Source organism: Xenopus laevis, chromosome 5L (genome assembly GCF_017654675.1).
Source record: "Xenopus laevis strain J_2021 chromosome 5L, Xenopus_laevis_v10.1, whole genome shotgun sequence".
In the NCBI taxonomy this organism is placed as follows: Eukaryota; Metazoa; Chordata; class Amphibia; order Anura; family Pipidae; genus Xenopus; species Xenopus laevis.
The window spans coordinates 105,698,655-105,712,345 of record NC_054379.1 but is presented as its reverse complement, the minus strand read 5'-3'; the positions used below and the strand labels follow the sequence as shown (position 1 = coordinate 105,712,345).

The following is a 13,691-nucleotide window of genomic DNA, read 5'->3' as shown; positions in this document are numbered from 1 at the left end:
GTGTTGTTCACTTGGCTGTTGTGAAGGGGTTTCTCTTAACTATGGAAATTATTCTGCGATCATCCACCGCTGTTGTCTTCCGTGGACATCCAGGTCTCTCTGTGTTGCTGAGTTCACCAGTGCTTTCTTTCTTAGGATGTACTAAACTGTAGATTGTGCCACTCCTAATATTGTAGCAATTTCTTGGATGTGTTTTTGCAGCTTAAGGATGGCTTGTTTCACCTGCATGGAGAGCTCCTTTGACCGCATGTCTGTTCACAGCAAAATCTTCCTCATACAAGCACAAATCAACTCCAGGGCTTTTATCTGCTTCATTCATAATGACATAACAAAGAAATTGCCCACACCTGCCCATGAAATGGCATTTGAGTCAATTGTCTAATTACTTTTGAGCCCCTGAAATGAAGTGATTGCGTTAAAAAAAAAAGCTTTAGTTCCTCACATTTTTATGCAATCTTTTTGTTCAACCCACTAAATAAAAGCTGAAAGTCCAGTTCAACTGCATCTAAGTGGTTCATTAATTTGTTGTGGTAATGTACAGAACCAAAATTAGAATAAAGTTCTGTCCAAATATTATTTATGGACCTAACTCGAAGTGGTGCTATACAGTGTCTTCAGAAGTTGGTATGCTACCATTTCCTTGAGTTTAGGATTGAACTCATCTGCATCTAACTAGACAGAAAATAACTATTTTAGAATTTTTCCTAAAGAGAAGGCTGAATATTTGCTATCTTCACAATTCTATCTCAAAATCTAAGAGGACTGACAAAAAAAGAAAAAAAACATAAAGCATATGTTGAATACAGAATTTGGTGGAGCTTTAGCAAAATGTCTACTTTTTGCAAAAATCAGATTTGGGTGTAATCCTTACTTTTAGGCAAATCTGAATATAAATTTAAGCCAGTCAGAGATGTAGGATCTACACAATTCACAATATTTTTGGGAGCCACTCGACCCCATGTTGAGCCACCATTACCAGGCCACATACAGAAATAGCCTAGGATGGTCTTTGCAAAATCAGGGCATTCTTTATAGATACGCACCCATGGCCCATGCCTAGGACAGCAGCTTTAGTGGGGTGGCCCTTGAGTGCATATATATTCAATAATTTTTTGTTATAGAAAAAAATAAAAAAAACTCACCAGCCACAAGAGTAGTTTTGATGATTGAGGTGGATGTAGCTTCATCTTATAAGTTTGCCAGGTCTAAGATGGCGAAGGAAACTGGCGAAAGAAAATTTGCACTTTAGTGAATTTGCGAAGTAATAATCATTTGCCTGAGCGAAACTGCGCTAGCGGCAGTCTCTTTTTCTAGTGAATTGTCCTCTACACCTGATAGAAAATTGCAGATGTCCCTGCGGATTTCTGGTGTATTGTCACTAAAGACGGCCACTTTACCCGTTAGTAAATCTGCTCCATCGGGTTTTCAAAACTGAGATGCATTATTGCACCAACACCCAAGTTAAATGGTGGTTTGCACAGCCATCCCAAAATCTTAAAGGAATTGTTCAGTGTAAAAATAAAAACTGGGAAAATATTTAGAAAATGTCTAACATAACAGCCAGAACACTACTTCCTACTTTGCAGCTCTCTTGGTTTCCACTTAGGGTATTGGTTATCAGGCAGTTTCCAATCAGTGACTTGAGGGAAAGGGCACTTGAGCTGCATGCTGAGAATCCATTGCAAACTCACCCAACAGTTATGTCCCATGTGGCCCCCCTTGAAAAGCAGGAAAGTCGTGTTCTGGCTATTATGTTAGACATCCAATCACTCCAGCCTTTATAAATTAAATTTTTGGGCTAACTATATTAGAAACATTAGAAACAGCCTTATCTATTTACCCAGTTTTTATATACAGTTATTTTTATACTGAACTGTTGCTTTAAAGGTTCTGTCCGTCAAAAAAAATTTTGTGTACTTAACGGTGAGTACACAAAATCTCCTTTTCTCTAGGTCTGCTTGGGGGATACAGGGACAGTGGGGTATAGCTGGAACCACTAGGAGGCAGGACACAATAAAAAAAAATAGAAACTTGACCCCTCCTCCTCCTGCTATACCCCTATATTCGTTGTGTCCTCATGAGGTTAGGACCGTCTCCTGCATTCAGGAGTATTTTACTATTTATTTAGCTCTTTTATTTTTATTTCATTCCTGCAGTGGCTGGTTCCACGTAGCCCTCTACTTCCCGCCCTAGATTCAGGGGACAGCTTTGGTACATCCCCACTGTCCCTGTGTCCCCCAAGCAGACCTAGAGAAAAGGAGATTTTGTGTACTCACCGTTAAGGGCTGGGACACACTGGGCGATTTGGGGAGATTTAGTCGCCTGGCAACTAATCGGCACGACTTTCCACGACCAATCTTCCCCGAATGCCTCCCCTCGCTCTGCGCCTGGCTAAAATGAAAAATCGCCTGCGCTAATCACATGCGGCGATTCGTTTTCCGAAGTCGCCCGAAGTTTCCTCGTGAGGCAACTTTGGGCGACTTCGGAAAACGAATCGCCGCGTGTGATTAGCGCAGGCGATTTTTCATTTTAGCCAGGCGCAGAGCGAGGGGAGGCATTCGGGGAGAAAAGTCGCTGCGATTAGTCGCCAGGCGACTAAATCTCCCCAAATCGCCCAGTGTGTCCCAGCCCTAAATCGCTTTCTCTTCAGTCGCTTGGGGGACACAGGGCTTCCCTCCCTGGATAGAGGCCTTCTCTTGGCTTCAGACTTGGTTGACTCGGTTTTTCTTGTAATTAGTTATCAGATTTTTTGTTGATTATTAATAACCTCCTGTTTCTCCTTTGGTACGAACTGAGTGTCTCTGCCTACAGAGGAGGGGTATAGCAGGAGGAGAAGGGGTCAAGTTTCTATTTTTTTTATTGTGTCCTGCCTCCTAGTGGTTCCAGCTATACCCCACTGTCCCTGTGTCCCCCAAGCGACTGAAGAGAAAATAGGATTTTTGATACTCACCGTTAAATCCTTTTCTCTGTAGTCGATAGGGGGACACAGGGAACAGCTGGGTTTAAGCTCCACCCTCCGGATGCAGGACACTTGTATGAATAATCAAAAGGGGGCGTGACCTAGGGACTGGCTTAACCCGGATGCTACACCAACCTATTCAGTTTGTACCAAAGAGACTGCTAAGCAATAGGAATAAAACTTCAACTAGCAGAACTGGTAACTCAGGGAGTATTCCCTCATGGACCAACGTGGTCAACATCTCGCCGCGGGGCGGGAAGCCCTGTGTCCCCCTATCGACTACAGAGAAAAGGATTTAACAGTGAGTATCAAAAATCCTATTTTCTCTGGCGTCTCAGGGGGACACAGGGAACAGCTGGGGACTTATCAAAGCAGCCCCAAGAACAGCAGGGTGGGAGCGAAGAGATTGTGGTACATTACTGTACCACTGAATGTAACACCTTTCGGCCAAAAGCAGCCTCCGAAGAGGAAAAGGTGTATATTTTGTAGAATTTAGAAAATGTGTGAACAGAAGATTTGATTTGATCCAGGGTTGCTGAATTGAGCCAAGCCCAGGAAGCTCCCATTGATCGAGTGGAATGTGCTTTGACATGCTCTGGTGGAGATTGTCCTTTGGAAATGTAAGCTTGTCGTATGGTGTCTTTCAGCCATCTAGCAATGGACGACTTGGATGCCGCCATGCCTCTTCGAGGCCCATTAGGAACTACAAACAGTCTTTGAGAACGTCGAAAGGACTTAGACTTTTCCAAGTACCAGCGAAGAGCTCTGACCACATCTAGGCTGTGAAGTCGTTTCTCCTTAGGGTTCTTAGGTTCCGGGCACAGGGACGGTACCACAATTTCCTGGTTTATGTGGAATGAGGACACAACCTTGGGTAGGAAGGATGGTACTGTGCGTAGAACTGCTTTATCTTTGTGGAATACTAGATAAGCTGGGTCACATGAGAGAGCACTCAGTTCCGAAACTCTTCTGGTTGAAGTAATCACCACTAGAAACACTGTTTTCCAGGTGAGCCACTTCTCAGGAACTGTGCCTAACGGTTCGAAAGGGGGATCCAGTAAGGCTTCCAAGACTAGATTGAGATCCCAACCAGGAATCGGAGGACGAAATGGAGGAACTAAATGGGCTACTCCTTGCAGAAAAGTGTGCACAGGGTCTTCTAGAGCTAGGCGTGAGTGAAACAGAGCCGACAATGCCGAAACCTGTACCTTCAAGGAACTCAATTTGAGGCCCATCTGGAAACCTCGCTGTAGAAAGGATAGGATTCTTGGGATATTCAACTCGAGAAAAGGTACTTGTGCTTCCCTGCACCAGTTCCAGTAACTGCGCCATACCCTGTGATAGGCTTTGGACGATGTAGATTTGCGTGACTTTAACATTGTGTCAATAACCTTTTCGGTTATGCCCTGTCTTCGCCATATGTCGGCTTCAATAGCCATGCCGTAAAAGCAAATAGGCCCGGGTTGTGATGGGCTATGGGTCCCTGACACAGGAGGTCCATTCTGGATGGAAGGCGAACTGGTTGTGCTGCCGACATTTCTTGGAGATCGGAGAACCAGGTCCTCCTGGGCCAGAAGGGAGCTATCACAATCACTGTGGAATACGATACTTTGATCTTCTTGAGGACCCGAGGCAACATGGGTAGTGGTGGGAAAATGTAGGCTAGGTCGAACTGCCAAGTCTGGGTCATGGCATCCACCCCTACTGCTAAAGGATCCCGATAGTGGGAGAAGAATCTCTTCACCTTGTGATTGGTTCTGGAAGCCATTAGATCGATTTGAGGTAGTCCCCATTGACTGACAAGATCTGAGAAAACTTCCGGATGAAGCTCCCATTCCCCTGGATCCAGATTGTTTCGACTGAGAAAATCTGCTTTTGTGTTGTTCACTCCTGGGATATGGATAGCCGACAGCCTTACAAGATGGAGTTCCGCCCATCTCAGAATCTCCTGAGTTTCTGCTAGTGCTGCTTTGCTGTGGGTTCCACCTTGTCTGTTGATGTAAGCCACAGTGGTAGAATTGTCGCTCTGAACTCTCACTGATTTTGTCTGCAAACAGCTTGACCAGTGATGAAGAGCCAGTCGCACTGCCCGAAGCTCCAGTATGTTTATGTGAAGCTTGGATTCTGGGAGGGACCATGTACCCTGCACGGATAGATTGTCCCATGTTGCCCCCCAGCCCTGAAGGCTGGCGTCTGACGTGATTACCTTCCAATCCGGAATCGCCCAGGATTGGCCCCTTGATAGATTGTCTTGTTGCATCCACCATTGTAGAGATTCCCTCGCTGCTTGAAAAAATTTGATCATCTGGGAAAGAGGACCCCTTTTCCATCCAGACAGGATGTTGTTCTGAAGAGGGCGTAGATGAATTTGTGCGAATGGGACTGCTTCTATGACCGAAACCATGGATCCTAGGACCCTCATGGCCATGTGTATAGTTGGATTCTGGATGAGAGATAGTTTGGAAACTTGGTCTCTGATCCTCAACTGTTTGTCCAAAGGTAAGGTCACCCGTTGGGTGAGGGTGTTGAATTCTAGACCCAGGAATGTCATCTGGTGGCTGGGAAATAGACTGGACTTCTCCCAGTTGATTGTCCAGCCAAAGTCTTGGAGTAATCGGATCGCCGTCCAAAGATCTGCTCTGCCCTTCTCCAATGTTCTGGACTTCAGAAGAAGGTCGTCCAAGTAGGGTGTCACTGAACCCCCCTGAATTCGCAAGCAGGCAGACGTAACCGCCATGAGCTTGGTGAATACCCGAGGGGCCGATGACAAGCCGAAGGGGAGGGCTACGAACTGGTAGTGGAGGTTCTTGAAGGCAAATCTCAGGAAACGATGATGAGGTTGCCATATCGGCACATGAAGGTACGCATCCTTGATGTCTAGGGACATCAATAGTTGTTCTGGTTCCATTCCTCGAATCACAGAGCGCAGGGTCTCCATTTTGAATCGTACTGAGCGTATGTGCTTGTTGAGGAATTTCAGATCGAGAACAGGTCTGAAGGATCCGTCCCTCTTGGGCACTAGGAATAGATTGGAGTAAAACCCGGAAAATTTCTCCAGAACAATTGGATATGCATTCCAAAAAGGCTTGAGCCTTGGCTGGATTGACCGGGATTCTGGACATAAGGAATTTTCTGGGGGGAAGAGAAGAAAAGTCCAAATGGTAGCCCTCTGAAATTATTTCGTTTACCCAACTGTCTGATGAATATCGGTTCCACAACTCCCAGAATTGAAGCAACCTGCCCCCTATCGGATGCTGTGACTCTGGAGGGGATGCCCCGTCAACCTGATGTGGACTTGTCAGTTGTGGGCTTGTTGTGAAACTTGTTGGTTTTACATGTAGGACGTCCCTTGTCACTGTTCTTTGATCTAAAGTGGGAACGTTGGGGAGGACTACTGCGTCTGTTGTAACGTCCACTTTGGCCACACAAAAAATTTTCCGCGTCTGTAGGAAGGATTGGTCTTGCTTTTGCTCTGGGGTAGAAATGTACTTTTTCCCCCCGTAGCCTGTGATATGATTTTTTCTAATTCTTCGCCAAAAAGTCGCTGCCCCTTGAAAGGAAGTGAGGTTAATGACTTCTTTGAACTGATGTCCGCTGCCCAACTCTTAAGCCAGAGGGTTCTGTGGGCGGCTACCGAGAGAGCTGAGGTGCGGGCAGTAATCTGGGCCGCATCCAAGGTAGCGTCACATAAGTAAGCTGAAGACTCGGCTATCAACTGTGCTGTGGCAAGAAGTTCCGATCTAGAGACTCCGTGTTGAATGTCTTTGATAAGGGAATCAGCCCATGTTTGTATGGCCCTTGCCACACAGGAAGAGGCTAGCACCGGCCGAAGAGTAGAACCTGCGGATGAGTACAGAGACCTCAAAAATCCCTCTAGACGTCTGTCAGATGGATCTTTAAAAGCTGCCGAGTCAGTGACTGGTAGTGCTGTGGCTTTCGACAATCTGGAGACTGGAGCATCAACTGTTGGTGGCATGGACCACTTGTCCACCAATTCCCTGGAAAAGGGATAGGACTTGGAGAATTTACGGGTCGCCTGGAATTTTCGTTCTGGAGAGTTCCACTCCTCTTGTATGATGGCGAGGAGTTGATCATGAGAAGGGAAGACTGGTGCTGACCTTTGCTGTCTTTTGAATAAACTAGCAGTCTGAGGTTGCTGTTCTGAGGGAGTAATCTTGAGGACTTCTAGTACTCCTTTAATGATCCTATCAATGTCGTGTTGTGGTTCACGACCCTTATGGTCTTCGCATTCATCCTCTTCCTCCCCAGAAGACACCTCGGATAGAGGTAGTTCGCCCTCTGACTGGGATGAGTCGGCTTCCGCTGATGAGGCGTCTGAGGGAGTAAGATTACTAGCTTCAACCCTTGAAGTGTCTACTCGTTTGCGTTTCCCACTGGATTTCTGACCCAGCTTGGCTAAAGCTTTACCCAAATTATTTGCGATGGAGGGTAAACTCTGTAGGGATGCCAGTGATTGAGACAGCTGGATAGCCCAGAGTGGAGCTGGAGGGTCTGAAGAAGTTCCAGCTACCTCATCTGGAGATGGGTCCTCTAAATTGGAAATCCCGGCCTGAGAATCCGTAGGATTGGCTGAAACCCCTGGAATTGGAGCAACTCCCTGCCCCACTGAACAAGGTCTGCAGAGAGGCTCACCCTGACCCCCTGGGATCTTTGCATTGCACTTAGTACACAAAAAATAAGTGACCTGTGCTGCTGCCACTGTTGCTCTCCCCCCGGTCTTGGGAATAAACCCCCTGACTTACCTTCTGCCATGGCAGTGTCTGAGGTACTCACTGAGCAGGTTAGGCAGGTGTGAGGGATGAAGCTGACCCTGGCAAATTTATGGTGCACTCGGTCAAACAGTGCTGCTGCTGTTGTGTGGATAAACACCTAACAAGTATTAGGTGTGAGAAGTGTTACTGGCTGAGTCTGCTTTAGTCTGTATTCCGGAACTTATACAAGTGCAGGCGTCGCGCTTGTAATCCCGCGCGACAGACCAAAATGGCGCCTGGAACGCAGCCGACGCTGAACTGAGCGATGCGTTCCACCTAGGCGCGCAAACAAATAAAAATGGTGCCTGGAACGCACCCTGCGTGTAGAGCTCAGTGCGCACAAACGGCTGGCCGGAAACACAGAGGAGGGAGATTTCTCTCTACTGCTCCCACACCTCTCTCCCACCTCCCCCGGAGCCCAGGCTAGAAAAGCCTGTACATTAAGGACAGAGTCTGGGAGACACGAACAGGTGCAGATGGCCACTGCAGAGGTACTGAGGGGGAGAAAGGCGGGGGGGAAATGGCAGGCAAGTCCCAACAAGCAGCGCTTATATATAGAGTATAGGGAAGAATTCACATCACCTCACACACACACCGGCCAAACCTTCTGCCTCCTTATCAGGAGCAGGGATGTATGGGTGGTCGATATAGCCAGAGGGCTAGGATAAGACCCCGGTATGTATTCCCACGAAGGAGGTCTCTCCTACGGAGACAGGTAGCCCTGTTCCTGGGAGACCCCTTGTTGCCAGCCTGAGCTGGTCTGTAAAATCTTCTTTTCTTCCTGAATAGGAAATGTCTAGCTTCCTAGCAGGACACTTAAAAACTGAATAGGTTGGCGTAGCATCTGGGTTAAGCCAGTCCCTAGGTCACGCCCCCTTTTGATTATTCATACAAGTGTCCTGCCTCCGGAGGGTGGAGCTTAACCCCAGCTGTTCCCTGTGTCCCCCTGAGACGACAGAGAAAGAGATTTAACGGTGAGTACACAAAATCTCCTTTTTGACACCCATAGAATTTTTTCGCCGGCTGCAAATTTTTGGCGAAACGAAATGGGTCAAATTCGCCCATCACTAGTGGTACACATGGGGAGATTACTTGGCAAACGACAAATCTTCGGTACTTTGGGCGACAAATCTCCCCGAAATGTCTTTTGTCTGCAAGAATGCTAATCACCGGCAGGATGGCATATACGTTGCTTCGGTTTTATGAAGTTGCCCAAAATTTCCTGGTGTTTGAAGGTGAACAACACCTTTAAATCAGAATGTGCTTAGGGTTATAGCCCCAGACAGAGAGATTGTATGGTGTATGAAATGAAATAAAGATTTTAATGATTAAAATAATTATTCAATAATAAAAATCACAGTATTGGAAAAAATATGCCAGATATAAGGTATGCAGATAGGAAACATTTGTGGCAAGATTTGTATCATAGGCAGAACCTATGAAGAAAAAAGACTCCCATCAATACAGGGAAATATTTGGCATAGATGAAATAGTATAAAGGAGGCACTGCACCCGCAGTAGATTTGCACCCCAGTGTACTGCTCACCTCCCAGCACTAATTTGTCCATGCAGTGGGATTGGCGTTAACCTCATACCACAAATATTGGAGGCAAAAAATGTGTAAGCAAGGTTCTTAAATGTGGAAAACACATTTGCAAAGTCTCCCAACATTCAAGGTTAGATGTTGCGCCATCCAATGCCTCTGGGGCTATACCACGAACTATATAGTGTTTTCATAACTTGCTTTGTGCTTGCATTTATGAGAATATTTGTTGGAAAAGTAAATGATATTTATTGATTTCTTTTCAGTAATGACAGCTGAAAGTCCATAGATGATGTGCACTTGGATCAGTGGTGTAACTACCGGGGGAACAGCAGTTGTGAGTGGGCCTATTGGACGCCCAATATGACACAGTTTGTATTGACCTTAAATTCATTAATATTATATAATTTGGTAGCCTCAGAGGAAATATACCTGACTGGGCCAGGATATAGGGCTGGACCAAGAGATGGGGTCACCCAGAGCCCAATGTGTGTACTGGTAGGAGGGGGGCTGGTCTCATAGTTACACCACTACCCTTTTCTTTGTGGTGGCATATAGAGATTTTTTTACCATGTTAGCATGTTGACAAGGTTATAGGGTGGCATATATAAATGCTTAATTATTATCCTTGTCTGCACTAGAAATTTTAAGATTCCACCCTTTTCAGTGCCATCACAGGTCATTGTTAGGTGCAGGACTTCCAAATACAGCATTACATAAAGCCCGCAGTGCATTGTCGTGCTATGCTGTGCAAATATTCCATGCTCGCTTGATATTCTTGGGTAATTTTATGCACGGTCACCACCTAAACAATGTATTAATATTGGCATTGCAAACGAGTAGTGATGTGCGGGACAGCCTGATACCCCCAGGCGAGTACAGGCCGACTTCAGTGCCCATTTTGTGGGTTGCTCTTCTGCTGTCCCTGCCCATGACCTTACTCTGCCCACTTTCGGCTCTGGCAGCCTCCATTTATAGGCTCATGCTTGCCCTGCCCCGCCACCTTTCGTGACATAAGAGATGGGCAGGTCACGGACAGGTCCAAAGTCGGACTGGCCCACCAAGATACAAGGAAAACTCCAGGTGGGCCCATTTGTCAGTGGGCCCTCTTACTTCTAACTGTTTGTTCTTTCATGGTCATTCCCTATTTCTATAAAGAACTAAAGCTTAACTAAAGAAGTAGGGCAGAAATGTACATTGTTTTGGGTTACTGTACCAGCCCAAGTCAACCACAGCCCTGTAGCAGGGAAGATTTGTGTCCCAAAAGATGCTGCAGTAGGTCCCCATCTTCTTTTCTGCTGATTCACTGCACATGCTCTGTGCTGCTGTCACTTACTGAGCTTAGGGACCGACTCAAAATATACAGTAAACATAGAATATAAATGTCACAATATAAGAATGATTAGTAATTAATACAGATAATTACTACATGGCAGCACAGAAACCAGTGCAATTAGCATGAAAATTTAACAATCAGCCTTGTAGCATCAGCTTATATTACAGACCAGCCTCATTTTCTGCTTGATAATTTGCGACAACCCCTAAGCTTAGCTTCTCAAAAAGCTGCTCAGAGCCCACTGAGCACATGAGTGTCGCACACTTTCCAAGATGGTGATCCCCTGTGACAAGTTTGGATCATTGCTGCTATTGAGAAGCTGAAACTTTAGGCTGGTGCAAAAAGTTCGGTATATACTGTAAAATATGGCATTTTTAGCCATATTATATTTTAGGGTTTAGTTCTCCTTTAAGGAGAACTAAAAGTGGGCTCACAAGGTATTCTGATAGGCCCTGGCATCCCAGTCCAATATTGCACTGGTCTAAAAATTAAGGTGACTGCTGGGTTCAGGTCAGGTGCTGGTTGGGAGCAGGTCGAATTTTTGCCTTGCTTCCTTGTTAGTGCTCAACATGTTTCGGGACTCACCAAGTGTACAAAGACCATGAACAACATACTCTCTTTTAAGGGACAATAACCTTTGAACTAAGGGAACAGGGATGCACAGAATCCAGGATTCAGTTTGGGATGTGGCCAGGATTTGGGCTTTTTCAGCAGGTGTGGATTAGGCCGATTCCGCCTGCCAGGCCGAATCTGTATTCGCATATGCAAATTAGGGGTGGGGAGAGAAATGTGTGACTTTTTGTCGCAAAACAAGGAAGTAAAATAGTAAGTAAAAATAATTATTATCTGTATTATTGTTCTGTATTCTGGGGGCCGGCCATATCAAAAATAGTGGATTCGGTGCCTAAGACAGAATGCATTATTGTGTAATTTTCAGCATTATGGCTCATTGGGTAGCATTTCTGCCTTGCAGCGCTGGGGCCCTGGCTTAATTCCAATTTGGGCACTATCTAGTTAGTAAGTTGACCCTGTGTCTGCATGAGTTTCCTCGGGGTACTTCAGGTTCCTCCCACACATCAAAAACCTACAACCAGGTTAATGGACTACTGATAAAAATTGTTCCTACTGTGTGAATGTGATCGGGACCTTATTATAAGCCCCACTTACATGGGTGTCTTGCCAAATAGGGGCAAGGGGGGGCACATCCCCCTGGAATTTTGTATACCTCACACTCTGCTGTCCCAGGTAGCTATATAAATGACATACAAGTGAGTATTGACGTTGTATTAGTTTTTACACAGTCAAGCAGAAATCCCATTAAAAACCCAGAGGTTAGGTACTGAATCTATGTACATAACATGGCGAAAAAACATAGGGCACAGTGGCACTGAAAATTCCTAGAAAGGTTATAATGTGTATAAGCATTATTTACATTTATACAAGTAAATACACCAAATTTGTCATGGTCCAGTTAAACTTTTGATTAAGTTACATTGAAAGACTAAATACATGCGAGTACACCACTGTGAGTACATGCCTATGGATATGTATGTAGATGGTTTCAGACTGTTTGTATCAAATGAACACTATTTGTTTTAGCTTTCAAACCACATATGAGTTGTTTGGTAGCTCCCTGAGAAGGCGGCTTCAAGCTTTTTGTCCATCTCCAAGGTTTATAACCAAGCAATCAACTACAGAACCTTCACATGGGTGTGCATGCTCATTTTATTTGTCATTTTGCATGATTTGTAGAATGTTTCTCAGTAAAGGGGAAAGCCAATAAAAACCATAAATGCTTAGACTGCAATATCAAGAGCAATAGGGGGTCCTTCCATGAGGCAAGATGAATCCTGCCTTTGGCAGCAGTGTGCAATAAATTACCAGGGAATGCAGAACACCCCCTGGTAATTTAATTGCCCATATTCGTCTTCTGTAACCAGAAATTAGTCTCCCCTAATTTGGCCCTCTTTGCCCTAGTTGGAGCATAGAAAATATAATGGGGTAAGGGGAGCTGGCCTTGGAGCAGTCACCTAGGGCAGCATATAATGCACAAATGTCCCCATTGAGAAGAAAATTAAAGGGGAACTATCGCGAAAATATAATATAAGCCAGTGCTCAGTGGGCTCTGAGCAGCTGTTGAGAAGCTAAGCTTAGGGGCCGTCACAAAATAACCAGCAGAAAATGAGGTTGGCCTGTAATATAAGCTGATGCTACAGGGCTGACTATTAAATTCTGATGCTAGTTGCACTGGTTTCTGTGCTGCCATGTAGTAATTATCTGTATTAATTTCTAATCAGCCTTATATTGTGACATTTCTATTCTATGTGTACTGTATATTGTGAGTGGGTCCCTAAGCTCAGTAAGTGACAGCAGCATAGAGCATGTGTAGTTTTACAGGGGCAGATCTTTACTGCTAAAGGGCTGTGGTTGCCCTGGGCTGGTACAGACACCCAAAACATAATGTATAACATTTCTACCTACTTCTTTAGTTTAACTTTACTTGTCCTTTAAGTGGGGGCTACAACATCTTTTTAAAGAGCAGGACTTGGCTGAACAGGCTGTTGTAACTATTCTTCAAGAACTGTACGTTACTGTACTACTACACACTTACACATTAATGTTCTGTGGAAAAATTCCATTGTGAATAAAACATACAGATTTCTGTTAAAATGACCTAGTTGTCATTGGCATTCTACTTTGATACGTTTATTGCTAAGGTTAACATTTGAGTGAAATTCCCACAGTACGCACAGGGAGAAAGTTCTTACACACAAGATAAACAAGGGTTAATGGAATTCATGGCACAACTGCAAAATTAAACTTTTCTTACATAAAATAGGACGCTTGTTGCTGGAAATATTTGATGTGCAGGTGGTGAATGAACAGATAACTGGTCATTGCCTTAGTCAACAATTTCAGATTCAGGAGAATGTGTACTTTCCGAAAATATGTTTTTCTGGGGTGAACAAACTTTTTTCTTCCTTTGGCCCCCAAAAAATGCTGTAAATGTGTTGATTTTGCAGTATCTGGAATTACAGAACTCATAGGTCTTATGGGGTATCTACATTTTGGGGCCCCTAT

General features: G+C 44.9%; 1 protein-coding gene across 1 annotated transcript in view; it reads right to left on the bottom strand.

Annotated features, from left to right (window-relative positions):
* LOC121393772 (dynein regulatory complex protein 9-like) overlaps positions 1 to 1,216 on the bottom strand; it is a 29,113-nt gene extending 27,897 nt beyond the window's left edge. The window contains exon 1 of the mRNA XM_041563217.1: positions 1,143 to 1,216. Coding sequence (XP_041419151.1) covers positions 1,143 to 1,187 — 45 coding nt within the window. The 5' untranslated portion in view covers positions 1,188 to 1,216. The remainder of the gene's footprint in view (positions 1 to 1,142) is intronic.
* Positions 1,217 to 13,691: the final 12,475 nt, after the last annotated feature.